Genomic DNA, 15,400 nt, shown 5'->3' on the forward strand with positions numbered 1-15,400 from the left:
GGAGAACTATGAAGTAGATCTGCCTATAATAGGTTTAATATTTTGTCATTATCTTGACATATCTCATCATAACCCTGTCCCAAAGCTCACTGAAAACCAGTGGAAACATCTAATTGGCTTAAATCAAACTCTCAATCTCTTATGTCAATAAACGAGAGAACAGACTCAGAATCAGCTTATTTTCTGAGCTAGCTACAATTAAAATCTATGCATAAGTACTTATCTGTTTATCTATATTCAGAATTATGTCATGCCCAGAAATACAGGATTCCAGACCATTACCTGTTTAGCACTGGATGGAGAAATAAATACAAGGATAAGTATTTTTTAACTGTCTGTGCAAGAAGAAAGGAAGTCGTGGTAACACCTGCAAGCATTCCCTGGTCTGCTACCACCAGCAGAACAGTTGGTTCGGTGCTTTTTTACCTGGAGCACTGCACAGTTTCAGCTACTATCACATACTGAAAACTCCCCAAAATCCTCTAGTGGAGCTCCTGAGGCCGCACACAGCACAGCACAGCAGCACTGTGTGGCTTGACAGCTATCAGCACTCAGTTGCAGTGGTCCATCTAAACATTTTTTTTAAACGTTTCCTAGTATTATTCTAGCTAAATGAACAGTCAAGTGAGAAAAAGATGCAGCCATCTCATTTCTAAGGATTGAAAACACTTCAGAGCATTCCTCTGAAAAGAGCCCCCTGGTAACGTGACTGAGAATAACAAAAAGAAGATTCAGCTTCACACGCTTTTTGTGTACAATAACAGTACTGCCTGAGTAGGGCTTTACCTGGTTTTATAGGTTTGTCTTCTGTAAGAACATCACTCAAGGAGACTGTCAAGAAATGATACTTGGGCTTCTGCCAGCACCAGAATGTCTTCCTCTTTGTAACCAAGCTGAGAAGCTGCAGCTTGTCTGAGGCGTTCAAGTGAGAGACAGGGATTAAGTCACCTCCACTGTCTGTTTCTCTCACAAAATTCTTTGTTGCTTTTGCAAACATCTTGGAGAATCGTTTAGAGCCTGCAAGAATAAATTTATTTTTCAGAACTACAACAGGAAAGTACAAATATTTACATTTTCACTTTAAGAAGTTCTGCACAGTATTAATATAGGAACAGCTAGTGTTTTCACCCCATCTTTGCCACTCTGAGCTGGGAATCATGACACTTCAAGCAACTTCCCTCAAAGTAAAAAAGTTTTCACAGTAACAGATGAAACAATTTTAGTTTTAATTTTAAATAAGCAACAGTGAATAAGAACAATGCACTGCAAACATTATATGGAAGGCTTAAACATTACAATAATCATGAAATTCATGAGCACATGGATAATGAAGACAGCAAGATATATGAGAAAGGAAATATTAAAATCTACAGCTGAACAATCCTTCAAAGAACACCCATGGATAATTCATTTGTTACGGAGGAAAACAAACAAACAAAAAAACCCTTACATAACCTACCTGAAGTTCTAAGAAAAAGTATCCAGTAATGAACACCCTGAGGAGACTTCTGAGGATCAGAAGAACACAGGTGAAGTGGCAGAGGATTCCTGCCTCTCCACCGATTCCTTCGTTTATTACCTAACATAACATTGTCTTATTCCATAGAAGGTAATTGGATATTATTCATACAGATTATCTTGATTGCTTTAAGTGTGTTAACACATATAGGGATAGTAAAAATTCCTTTATAAAAAGCAACAAATATTGCTTTTTATACTGGCAGCTTTGTGACTAAGTTTTCTTTCTGGATTCTGCCCCTGGAAAGTCCTGTTTCCTTTCTTTCCCTTCTGAACCTTTTACCTCCAGTGTTTTCCAATTTTCTGGTTCCCATTAGAGTAACTACAGCTAAATGAAATGTTGCTTGCAACTGTTATTCATATCTGCTAAACAGCTACTTATTCTAGCTCTTAAATTTGTCTTAAAATTAAAAATACTGGCATCTCTTCTTTCATAACGTTTCCCTTACCCGAAGCACTGCATTTTGCTGTATTAACAAGAAAGTTGACTTAACTCACAGAAAAAATGGTAAAAATGACCATTCAGAAGTGCTAAACATGCAAATCTAAAAAACTTTTTTTAGTCTAATCAGATTTTTTTCCAGCCATTTTACTTGGTATTTTTACTTTTTATTTATTTATTTTTTCCAGTTGGCAGCATTCCTTTGGATCCTCCAGCTGACACTGTAAAGTTCAACTATGAGCCTAAGATGTCCTAGCTGCCCATTTTGTTTCTTTAAAATAGGTTACCCACATGTTTTTCATTAATTAATCACCTGTCCTGCTCCAAAGAGATTAATTAGACTTGTCCATTACAAACACAGGCCAGAATTAGCTAAGACAGATTTCAAACAACCAAAAAGATATTGCAGTGACCATTCACAACTGAGGGAAAATGGCAAACCAATATACTAGCAGTTGGAATACAGGCGTCATGTTTTAGTATCAGTTGGAGGAGAGAAGAAAAAAACCCCTTTGCAGATGGAAGCTTAGCTTTCCCCAAATCCCATTTCAGATAATATTTCACACAGTATTTACCAATTCATGTTAAGTTTCCTATGAAATCCCCATTGCCCACTCTTAGTTCTCCACATAAACAAATAAAGGGCATTTCTCAATAACATTTTGAGGGAAAGGACTGGAACAATGTCAAAGTCTCCTAACATTTTACTCAAGTCTTCTGTGGCTTTCATTATAAACTGAGGCTGCAACAAACTCACAGCACAGTCCCAGCTATACACACTAGGAGTATTTCCACTGACTTTCTTTTTCCCTTACCTTTTCCTAGGCTCTAAACCAAGTTTGATTTTTGCATTTTTATATTTATTCTCCATAAATTTCCCCCATTTTAATCTCAGTGTAATGTAGTTTTACTAAGCAACGTAGCTCTACTGCAGCAGAGAAAAAATAAAATTAAAAAAAAAAAGATAAAGAAAACAGCAAGGGTTGAGGGTTTGGGGACTTCTTTTATATGACTTTATATTTCACAACTAACCAGATGACTGATTTGTAATGAAGGGGACCATCATCACAATTTGCCCTGCATTAGCTGCTGTTCCCTTTCTTCAAGCATTTCTGTGCTTTATATGATTGATTGCTCATTCACTCTGATCCCATTTCTACACAATGGACTCACGTGGGTGTACTGTCTTAAATGGAAAAGGCCCCCTAATTCTAAGGAGCTTATGAGAAGAGATATTGGAAAAAAAAAAAAAAAAAAAAAAAAGTTGCTGTGATTTGTCTTTCTGTTCCACACTCACTAAATCTCATGAGAAGAACCAATGACACCATTCTATAAAACTCCTTTATGATTCATGGTGGTTTGACTTTGCAAACAGTTACCAGGCTTTTGATGGGTAAAAAGAATATCTGAGAAAGACCACAGAGTGCATATGAAAACTGTAGAAACTTACGAGGTAGGATACCTGGTGTTGTCTTTACAATCAGGATGAAAATATCAACATCTCCTACACTTCATTGCATTGGGAATGTATTTGCTGGTGCAGTAGTACCATAATAATATTCTATCCAAATTACATCTCTTTGGGTATTGTGCTTTTAATGTTCATTATAAAATGCACCCAAGTATCTTGTTTCACTTGTTCACAAAAAGACAGAGTACTGGGAGTTAATGCAACTACCAGGATCGAGGGCATCCTGACCAAATGCTCACAGAGTGGTTACAGACACAGCATTAAGAAAACTCTCCTTTTGCTGTTTCTTGCTCTGAAAAGCTTTGTTAGAACCATGCTTGGTTTGTCAGAATTACAAAGGATGGTATCAAAGCTGGTAGGAAAAGCCTGTCAAAGTGAATTCACTCTTGCAGATTGATCGTTAGGTGTGAAAGCAGAAAAGGATGGAGGAGTAGCTTCCTCGCCTACCAAAAAATTTTAAATTAGCCTGAACCTGGGCTATGGGCAGATTATTCAATGAACAGGATAAGATCATGTAAAGATATTTACATGATATTTATAGCAACTTTACCAATTATTTAAAGAAACAAACCTTACCCTGCTTCTTTCATTTATCACAGCTCCGTAACTCGATATAGTAGATCATTAAATCTGAAAACACATTTAATGAATAATCAGATTTTACCTTTCTCAGCACAGAAGAGCAAGTTCTGAACAGCTGCCCAATATTTCTGACATTCTGTATACACATGCACTTTACAAAACATACCAATAAAACCCCCAAAACAACACCTGTTTTCCATCCAATGTAAGATTACCCAGAACACCAGGCACAGTCCACAGGCAACCTGGGAAGCGAGTGGACTACCAAACAGGTCACCTTTTGTCATAAAGGCATGCTAAGAACAACTCTCACAGACCGAAGAGGCCCAAGCAGTAGGCATGCAGTCAGAAGAGCTGCCAGACTTTAACTTTACCATGTGTCACCCTCTGAATTCTAACCAAGTCAGAGCTTGTCCTGAACGGCTCCTGAAGTCAGCAAGAGATGACAAGTAGTACGTGTATTTTATTACAAAGCCTTATTTTTGCCTGCTTTCTAGGCAAGTTATATTTAAACAAAAAGCCACAAAAGCTCACAAGCTCTCTCTTCCGAGCCTTGAAGATCTTCCAGCACGTGCCTATGATGACTTGGTGCCACACAACCCACCCTGGATTTAACATGTCCAGCCACAAGGACCATGGTGCCCTCACCCCAGGGACAGATGCCACCATCCCATGAGGTCCCATTTTGGGGAGTCCCATCTCACAGCACCCCACAGCTGCACACCTGGGGATGCCGGCCCTGAGGGATGAGGCGCTTCGTGTGGGCACACAGCCACGTGCCGCCCTCACCAAGCCTGGCACTGAGGCAGCTGCAGCGGGCACCCAAGGGCTGCGCTTCCCCTCCGACGCTCACGCACCATGCATGATTTGCACTGATTCAACCTCTAGGGTTTGCGGTTTGGGCTTTGGGTTTTTTTTCCTTCCTTAAAGCAGTCGGGTGGCACACAGGCAGGCACGAAAGGGAAGCCAGACCCTGGCTTCTCCCCAAGGCCGCCACAGCGGTGCTGACAGGGGCAGCCCCGTGCATATGGGGCAGCAGGGCTTGGACGCAGGCTGTGGACCCCACTACAGCCCCACTCCCCCAGCCCCCTGGGGGGGAGAAGGGGGCTCAGTAGGGACACTGCTGGCACCGCCGGCCCCTCCACCTCCCTGGGCCCACCCCGGTACTCACAGCTGCCCCGCTGATCCCTGCCGCCGCACCCTGGGGATGCACCGCGCCGCGCCCCAATGCGATGCGAGGCGCAGAGGGCAATGCCCCGAGGGGAGCCTGGGGCAGCACCGGGAGCAGAGGGGCTTCTGGTCAGCTCTGAGGCACCGCAAGCAAGGGCGAGCACGGGCGGCACCGCGGCGGGGTGAGGCAAGGCGAGGGGGAGCAAAGCCCCGCCCGGGTGCCCGCGCCCCGGGACGCGGGGGTGAGGCGGGACCGAGCGCCGCCGCCATTTTATGGCTCAGCGGCCGCCGCCCAGCACACGGCTGCGGGGTCTGGCACCCTGAGGGGGCTGCTGTTCGCCAGTGAAGCCCCAAAGCGGCTTCCACAGAGTCCCTGGCTCCATCGCCTTCCTCCTGGATGTCTGTGCCCCTCACCTTCCTCAGGGGTTGAAGGGCAGCTGCGCTGGCGTCTGGGCTGCTGGTCATGGTGGGCTCTGCCTGCTGAGCCCTGGTGCTGGGGGTGTCCGTGCAGCAGGGACCCCCGTGTGGTGGCATGGCCCTGACAGGGGCTGAGGTGGATTTGGTTGGATTTTCCTGTCAGCTCAGCCACAGGAGGCGACAGTTCATTTTGCTGGGTTACTTCCAGTCACATAACAAAGGCAGCTTTTCCCTGAGAACTGCCAGATGATGGCATTTTATGACATAATTACATACAAAATTCCTGAGATGTCCTCTCAAAGCTGACTGGGATCACTGACAGTCAGAGGATCAGCAGCTTCTATATGAAATCTGCTGGAGGCAATGCCCCTGCCGTGTGCAGCTGCAGATTTGCAACGTTGAGGTCAATGCTGTAGGCATGGCTGGAGTCCAGTCAAAGCCCCAGTCCAAATGGGAGTTCCCAAGACAAGTTTTCTTCTTCTCAGTCTGGTTCAGGCCTTGAACAGCACTGCAAAATGAGAAATGCGGTCAATGGAGTGTGGTAGACAGGTTTATGAAGTGTAGTGTAATACAGTGAGCTCTGTGACTATAGCTCACCTCTCTGAAAGCAAGGCAACACCAGAATAATAGAACTTGGGTGCTTATGATAGGACTGGCCCAGGAAGAAATTGATGGAAACATAAGGAGTAGTTCTTCAAGATATTTACTGAGCATTAAGGAAATATTTTTCAAGTGAACCGTGCCACAAGCCAGGTCCTTCGCTTTTAGGTCAAAGAGAGAGCATTTGTGACTAGGGGGGATAGTCACACATGTTGAATCACCATATCTTAATGGAGTAAAGCCTGGCCTATGGAAGAAAAGTTGAAAGCTGGATGCCCTTAAATTAACAGTCCTAAGCGAGAGGTAAGAGTTAATGTATATTGTACAAGTAGTTATCCATTCTGATAACTACATAAATCATCCAAAATTTTCAGTTAATTTTAGCAGATATTAGTCTGTCATCCCTTTCTGTTTCTCCTAAGTGACACCCTCAGTAAATCAATGATAAATAGATTTTTCTTCTTAGGCTTCTATGGGCTAATAGAAATAAAAATAAACCCACTCTTAGAGCCTCATCATGAGAAAAAGTACCTTCAAGTCCTCAGGAGATCTCTTTCTAGGATCAGCACCAAGTTGCAGGATCACTAGCTCCAGTCATAATCTCCTGCGGTGGCTAGTAGCAGCACATTTCATCAGTAATCACGTGCTTACCCGTGGAGTGGCAATGTGTCATTCATTTCCAATGCAATTGCCTGCTAAAGCAGATTTTGAGAAATCACGCCAGGAAGTGGCACTGAACCACATTGCCATGGAAATGTTCTCTGGGGAGGGAGGAGACGAAAACAGTGAAACTTGCCAGTCAGTTTAAGGATGTTACTGGTGGTTTGGTGTGCACCAAGTAAGGGGTGCCTGCACCAAGGAAATTTCCATCTTTTCAAGATAGACACAAGCCAGCATAAGATAGTTTTAAGATGCTTCACATTAATTAGAAGAGACAGAACCTGATCTGGGCATTAACATACACTTTTGGGGCCAGGCAGCAGTTAACCTAAAAGTTTCAAAGGCTGATATCAAAACTGGCTACAAATGGGACATATTTAGAATTGAACACATGCCTTGAACCCTCAGGCTTCATGAAAATGCTCTTCAGGTATACTGCACAGCCAAAACTTGCAGCACACAGTAGTTTCATGACTAACTGGGAAGTCAGCGGGGAGAATGTAATATCAGAGAAATACATGAAGTATAGTCTGCACTGGGATCTGTCTGCCACACAGATGTGAATCTGTGGAGCCAAAACATGAAGTGCATCACTTCTGCATTAGGTCCTTTTGCTTTAGAAGATCCTCTTGTAGAACATGCAGGAGAAAACCAGAAAGTTTTGCCTGTGTGACAAACTGCCTTTGGAAACAGGCAAGATTTGGCTATCTTAGTTAAGTAAGTAAAGTGGGACAGAAAAATTACACAAGAACTTCACAGCCATAACTTAAAAAATGAATAATACACATCACCTGTGTTATAAATGAAGTCTCAACTCAATCTGAATTTAGTAATATTTATAAAAGAATATTTATAAAAGGTATAAAAGGCAAGTAAACAACTCTGGGTGTGCGGGAAGTCTATGCTCCACCAACACGCACACACGAACATCAAACATCCTAAATATACAAAACATTGCTTTACATACTGAACCCGAGTACGCCTATACATCATAAAAGGTAACAAACAATCCTGTAAGTTCCATGACTTAACAGTCTCCATTTTCCATTCCTTTTGAACAATATGTCTCGCTTTAAGTTGTCAAGAAACTCGGTCTTTGGGCCTTATGTATCCCGTTCTTCCCGAATCGAAGAAAAACATATCCGTATCCTTTTCAAGGCCAATAGGGCCTGGGTCAAAAGGCACGTCCAGGTCAGCAGGGGGCGGAACAGCAAATGCCTTCAATGGCTGTAGCGTTCGGGGGGCCGATGGCGTAGCAGTCGGATCAGTAAAGGAGCCCGCAGCTCCCTCACTGCCTGGCAAACCACACGTTTCTGTGGTCCGACAGGGCTCTTTAAGGCCTCTGAGATTGCTCGCCAGGTGCCGAGCAATCCCACTGCAACCTTGTCGTTTTTAGTTGCAGGGTCCCACACCTTGACCTCAATTTGATCCCGTATTTCAGGCTCATAAACTGTCCAATTGTTAATAAGGAGAATAAGCTGTAAGGTTACCAGGACAGTCTTTGTTCCTAAGGACGTATGATTCCCCATAACGCGCAGCTGCTTACCAGCGAGGGGCAGTTATATGCACGGCTCCGCTTCTCTCAGCTCGAGCTTCTTCCCAGCTCCGGTGCGCCCATTTCCAGCGACTTTCTGTGCGAGCTTCTCTGAGCAGTTTGCTGAGTTTGGCCGAACCTATCTTCATGAGGCAATCAAAGTGCATGCTCCCGTCCTCGTCTCTGTTATGCTAGCCTGTCCCTATTCATTCCTTCTTTCTGCTTCTTTATTGATGACATAACTTCATCGTGTTGCCTTTTTTTATCTTGAGGGCAGGCTCCCCTCTTATACCCTTCTGCCCACAGCAGTTCTTTTCAAAACAACTTTTCATTGGTCAGACAACTTTGCAAATAACAGCAAACACCCAGAAACTCCCATGCCTTAACGACTGGAGAACAAGCAACACGAGACTGCATGGAGTCTCCTGAATCACCCTTCTTTGTTCCCTCTAAACTCTTTTATATTCCTGATGGCCTCATCGTTAAGTCTGATGTTACCATCAACCACGGGGCTTTCTGACCCCCATGGCCACACTCCCACATCTCCCCCTTCTTTACTAATATCAACCATCTTCTCGACACGAATTACCACTCTATATATAACACCTGTAAGTAGTCATCCACCCGTATGACACAGCAGCTAGTAGGCTGAAAGGAAAAAAGCAGAATAGCTGCATGCTCTTTAAATATCTCTGTGAAATTCCTCAGACATGAGACTAAGAAATCATTGAGCACCACCAGGTGTCAGCATTGCAAAATGGTTATTCCTACCAGTTACAGAAGTCTGCACCCTTTAAGCACTATTTATTAGATTTACTTTTTTCAGTGTGTGTGTAATGGCATAATGGGTTCTTATATTTTCCAGTCATTGACATTAGCATAGGGTGTAAGTCTAAAATTGTCTGCAAAGGGGATTTTCTTAAATAGTTGGTTTTTGTCTCTTCAGCTTAAAAACTTTTTAAAATGCTTTCACAGGGTTGGCATTAAGAGCCATACTAATGGTATATTGTCCATCTAATGGTCCTTGTAGCCATCATGGAGTCGTTTTAGGCTGCAGCAGCAAGAGATTGCATACTAAAATTCATCCTATTGAAATGTCAGGAGGTTGTCCAGAGCTCTCTGTTGTTGCATGCCAGACTTTATTTAACCCCTCGTACTGGCTACAGAAGGGCCTGTTGGCTTCAGTTCTGTGGAGAAAATGCAGAAAAGGAAGTGTGAAATTATTTACAACAAAAAAAAAAAAACAAACAAGGACACTTGGTGATGCAAATCTTTTTAAAGGTGTCCAGCATCATATGCCAAATCACCATGAAAAGAATGAACTCTTTTTTTTTCCTGTTCATTTCCTTTTGCAGGAATAAAAATCTGAACAGGTTTGTTTGTTTGTTTCAAATTAACTAACCAGCCTCATTTGTATTTTACATTATGACTCATCTGCTGTTTTGGTGGGATGTTCTCCAGTTTTCACCTTCATTCACATTCACATTTCACATTCAGTGCTGAGAGACATTTCTTGCTGCAAACATCAGCCTTCTCGCTGTCCCACTGGTTCGGCTGTCATCAGCACCTTCCAAAGCACCAGCACTCAGTGACAGGCTTAACAGTAAGTTACTGAATCCTGCTTAGTGGAGACCTGTGGGAGGGCACAGAAAGCCAGAAGGGACCATGAGAGCTCAGAGTAGCCAGAAAGCCTTTCTGCTGCATTTCTCCACCCCTTTATGTGAGCTTCTGCCCATTAAGTTCTTCAGGAAGGCAGTGGGAAGGCAGCATCTTTAAACATTTGAAGATTTTGTCCAGGAGATGAGTTTGGCCACAATTTAGAGGTGATCTATTTCATTGTCGTGTGCATCTCTGCTGCTTTTATGGAACAGTATGAGGAAAAAAGGGGTTCAGTAGTGGATCTTGTAGTGCCATGAAAGGAGCAACTGGAGAGTGCCACACAGAGACACACAGAGAGTCAGGCAGACAGACATGTTCAGTGTAACTCAGCTCTCGATGTCTGGAGCATTATCAGCATAGAGAGAAATGGTGCTACGTTTACCTTTCCATAGAAAATATCTGGCACAGGACTCACCTCTGTCACTGAAAAAAAAACCTTCTCTGCTATGACTGTATTTTAGGGTGGCTGTAACTGTACAAAGATCATCCAGTGAAAACCTTGTGATCATCTGATGATTTTCCCATAATTTTAGGAAATGGTTAGAAAAGTTAGGCTAGGATCACGTCTAACATATTGTGGTTACCAAAGGAATCATCTAATGATGCCTCCAACAATAACATGGAAGGCAGTTTGCATGAAGCTGCACAAACTAAATGCTCCTAACTTTAAAATGTAGATTAGATGGCAGCCATGGAACTTTGTTTCTTTTATGATAATGGTAAATGAAGACATAGGGATAGATAACATTTTTTTGCGTGTCTCAGGATTCTTTTTCCATAATAGTTTATTATGAACCATCTGGCCTCATTAATGTTTTATCGAAGACCATCTGGCTGTGGTATTGTTCAAGCTATTCAGCAGCAGAACTTCATCATAAACTAACCAAAAGGAATGGCTACTGAACTGTTGTGTAAAAGCCCCAAACTTTTATGTAAGTCCTATGTAAACACAGTTCTTTTAAAAGCATATTATTCTACATTAATCTAGAAAAGTCTAAGAAAGACATGAGAAATTAAATCTAAAAATATTTTATTGCTCTTTAATTTGATTAATCTTAAAATTATCTCTTTGTTTCTTAACTTTCTTCCTTTTTTACAGCTTTGGCTTTTGAGCTGTTGGAAAAGGACCTTTAAAGTTAAATGACCGATTGTATTAAAGTAAGAAATATTAGGATTCCTTCTTAAAAATGTTGCAAGTAGAGGACATCTGTCATTGAGCCTACAGAACATGAAGCCCTACATCTTTTTATCGCTGCACATAGACCTTGCAGAGTGTAAGCACTTTGGCAGGGTTCTTTGACATGCAACTGTACAGCACATCGCAGTATTTAAAGGACAGTTGCACAGCACCTAGTAGGAATGGCAGCTAGGTACAGCTGACTGTAAGTGATTGCATAATATAAAATTGATTTAATAAATTATATCTCAACTCATTGTCCTACTGGTACATTTTCAGATCAATAAAAATATGATCCTAAAATTAATGCAGTTCATATTGATTTTGTTACTTACAGGCAAACTACAGGCTACAGGGGGTGGAGGAACTAAGGAATGCATGTCTAAAGGAAACACGGACAGTGTAGGACAACATTGGCAAACCAAGAGGAGCTAAGGAATCCACAGGGAAGAGTCTATGACTGCAGTTGTCTGTAACAGGGAAATATCCTTGATCAACTCCCAGCTTTTCTCCTGGTTGACACGAGTGCTCTTACATGCTCTGAAAGGATATGTGTGTGTGCACAAACACCTTCACAGTTATCCAACTATGGGAGCAAATTATTTGCACAGTTTTCCAAAGAACCCGCAGAGGACTGCAGTTCCTCCCAAGACAGCAGGCCGGCTGGTGTTTGTGTTCCATTGATACAGAACTGGAGAACAGCCGTAGTCAAACCTTGCAAAATGTTCCGAAGCTAACATTAATATTTCATCGAATAACACCAGATGGGTGTTTTCATCTCCTGCAACATTTCTAGCAATAGCTTCATTGTGATTTAAAACAAATTTTTGTGTCTCCCTTTTGGTTTTTGAGGTTCCTTTGTTGTATTTCCCAATTATTTTACAGCTCTGTGACCTCCATTCTCACTATGTGTTGTCAGCTCAGTCTCTCTTTCAGAACTGAACTATGACTGGAATTCCTGTTCCGGCGCAAATTGAAAGGAGTCTTTCCAGAAGAATAAAGTAAGTGCATTTTTTTTCAGTACTTACAGAGATGGAAACAGAGAAATTGGTTTTGAGAGCTCTGAAGCAGGCCATGGCTTGCACAAGAAGCAGATGCACTGAGGAGATGACTGCAAATGGCAAAGAAACCAGAATGTCCAGAGGAGCTGTGAGGCCATGCTCCCCAGATCATCTGGGGCAGGAGCTGCCAGGGACCATCTGCATCATCTGCTGTAGAAATGCACATGGCAAGGGAGGACCAAAGGAAAAAAAAAACACACCCTGTTTTGCACAGGGATGATAATTCAGACAGTAGGCGAAGAACATACTCATTTTCCTGCTCTAAAATGAAGCAGGGCGAGAAGAAAACAGTTCTTTTCAAAACAAGGAACAAGGGCTGGCAAGCAGCTCCAAAATGTGTGGGCTGCTAGTTGTGTGGATATTGATGCTATTTGTTATATCACAATTACATGTATAGACCAGGTAGTCATTATGCTGGAAAAAAAAATCACCTACAAGACAATGTGCCGGCCTGTTCTCTCACAATTGAAAATATTTTTTTTTTTTGTGCTCTGCCATGGGACTGAGACCTTTGTCCTTGCTCCTTGTGCTGCCCCTGTTTGTCTGAGTGACACATCGCTTTCGGTGATAGCATCTGTAAGGGGTGGTGCAAGTAACCTGGGGTGGATGACTTTCTTATTCTCAGAGCCTTCCTCTTTGCAGCTGGGAGGCAGGAATGCTCTTCTTGTTACAAAATTGTTTGTAGTCACTTAGGTTTTACTTGGTTCTTCCAGAGTTACTCTCCAGCCTCACCAGCACCAATATACCACAGTGTGAGCAATGCGACTTGAAAGAGAGAAGGAAGACCAGCTGTATCCTGCAAGGAAGTGTGAGTACAAAAGGAAACCATGAGCAAACAGTGCTGGCAACATGTGAGCTGCTCTCATTCTTTTCCCTAGGACCTCATGACTGCAAACTTTAATACCGAGAAGCTTATTTCAACAGTATGTACTCTTCCCTCTCATTCCTTCTCCCCATCATTTCAAACAAAACAATTCCTGTTGTTATCTGCATTGGAGCCAGCATTAGAGAAGAAAACATTCACATGAGCATCAGTTTAGGAAGCTCTGTGGCTAGATAAAATACAGTGGAGCTCCTACTGTAGTTTTTTTTTTGTGATGCAGCACATCTGAATATCTTTTCCAGTTTCTGGTATCCACAAAAGGTAAGAATGTAGTATCACTGAGTTCTCTACCCTCCACCAACTTTGTCTGAAGTATTATTCTCCCCAAAACAAGGAAAGGGAACAGGTTAAGGATGGGCTAGGCTCACCAACTTTTAGTACCTAGAGAACTCCAAAAAAGTCAAGCTTATCCTAACTAACCTACTGTCAGTGCTCTTTTTCAGGCAAAGTTCTCAGTAGATATTTCTCCTACAACAGGACTTCAGAGTTTGGTGCACTATTTTTGAACTTCCTATGAAAATTGGTTTTCCCATCCCCCTAACCTGTTTAGCTATTGTATGGCTCTAGTTGTTTTCACAAGATTTGTTTCACAGACTGAAGTGCAAGTAGCAAACAGTGATACAAGTAGGATGATCTCTTGACTTCACTCCATCTTCAGTTTGACAGTGGCTGAGATGATAGCAAACATTAGAGTAAACAAAACAGTAAATCTCTCTCAGTTTTTAGACAGGTTCTCATCTATTGATAAATCTACATAATCTTCCTTGCTCTAGGCAGCAATCAAGGCATTGCAGACATACCCTCATAAAACCTCAGAAGGAAAAGATTTCTCAAGGTTTGTACTGCAATAATTCAAAGTAGTTTTACTGCAGCCTTCATCAAGGCATCTTTTCTTTTACATGTGTAAAGAAAAGAAAAAAAAAAGAAATCTGTAATTTAGGAAGTCAAGTTTTTATTAAATAAATACTTTATAAAGGAAAACAATGTTAACTATGCAGAAAATTATATTTTCAATCTAACATCTGGTCTTGCTAAAATAGCAATTGAAACATAGCTCAAACAAAATCCTAAAAGAGAAATAGTGTCCTAACAGAGAAAGCCAAGTAATTTCCTAAGTCTATGAAATTAGAGACAGGAACCTCAGCTCATGCATTCATACACAACATCTCGTCTTCCAGGAATTTATTATTGTTCCAAGAGCCTATAAAAACTTACATCAATGAATCCACTGAGTCAAATTCTAAGTTAACTTTAGCCTCAGTTAACTCAGCTCAGTAGAGCAATGTTGATTTACTTCAAACGAGGGCTTACATATAGCAAGTTGAAATATATCCCTTGGTATAAAGCAAGCAAATATACAAATTTGTAAGTAGAGAGAAGAAACTCATATCTGGACAGCTTTTAGCCCCTTAAAAAAACAAACAAACAAACAAACAAAAAACACCTAGACTAACCCTACAACTTGTTATGCATCTGCTGCACTAGAAGGGGTATCTAAGCTAAAAATCAACAATCTGAGCATGGAGAGCATTGCTTGCAAGATGAAAGAAATGTAACAGAGGCACTGAAAAAAGGAAGAAGCCAAGATGTGACAGTTACTAAGCAGAGCAAGCTTTGCTCAGCTGTCAATGTTTTTCCTCACGCTATGGTGGTTTGAATCATTTTGCAGTAAGCACTGACTTTAAAATAGAGATTACTGTAAATGAACAGACAACTGAGATTAAACACAAATTGGATGCAAGGTCTGCACGAGCCACATTCACCTTGTACTTCTATAGAGTAGAGAGCATATTTTATCTTAGCACTAACTGCAAGGTGGGAACTTGGCATAATATTAGCTCCAGGGTAAATCATGATAAATTCACCCCATATCCATTTCTCTGTGAGAAAAGTTCCTATTGCCCTCGGTGTTCATGACCAGGGCACCAATATCAAGGATCCCTTGCCATCTTTCTCTCCCTTTTACAGTTATGAAAAAAATATTCACTACTTGTGTAAACTGCTTTTTTTTTTTTCCAGTGAACTAAATGTTAGCTGCTTCAGGTACCACTTAGAGCAGATTAAATCTCTGAAATTAATCAGTAATGAAGTGATTCCCAATGACATCATGATAAGTTTTAAAGTTAAAAGCCCAATATGCTATCAAAACAGCTGGATTTCACAGAACAGAAGATTCCTGCCCACTATAAAAGCTGCATTTCTTGCAGCCCTTCTCCTTATCCTGTG

At 41.7% G+C, this 15,400-nt stretch overlaps 1 protein-coding gene across 6 annotated transcripts in view; it reads right to left on the reverse strand.

Annotated features, from left to right (window-relative positions):
- The window catches only part of GSDME (gasdermin E), a 33,779-nt gene extending 26,899 nt beyond the window's left edge, over nucleotides 1–6,880 (reverse strand). Inside the window, exons 1-4 of one of the 6 annotated variants that reach the window (XM_068674209.1) lie at nucleotides 6,732–6,879; nucleotides 5,598–6,108; nucleotides 4,008–4,061; nucleotides 787–1,017 (exon numbers count right to left, since the gene is read on the reverse strand). In XM_068674209.1, coding sequence (XP_068530310.1) covers nucleotides 787–997 — 211 coding nt within the window. In that variant the 5' untranslated portion in view covers nucleotides 998–1,017; nucleotides 4,008–4,061; nucleotides 5,598–6,108; nucleotides 6,732–6,879. Of the gene's footprint in view, nucleotides 1–786; nucleotides 1,018–2,775; nucleotides 2,863–4,007; nucleotides 4,062–5,184; nucleotides 5,561–5,597; nucleotides 6,109–6,731 lie in introns of those variants that run through there. The other 5 variants (XM_068674210.1, XM_068674213.1, XM_068674207.1 and 2 more) reach the window with 5 other exon arrangements.
- Between the last annotated feature and the right edge of the window lie 8,520 nt (nucleotides 6,881–15,400).

This window comes from Anas acuta, chromosome 2 (genome assembly GCF_963932015.1).
Source record: "Anas acuta chromosome 2, bAnaAcu1.1, whole genome shotgun sequence".
Classification (NCBI taxonomy): domain Eukaryota; kingdom Metazoa; phylum Chordata; class Aves; order Anseriformes; family Anatidae; genus Anas; species Anas acuta.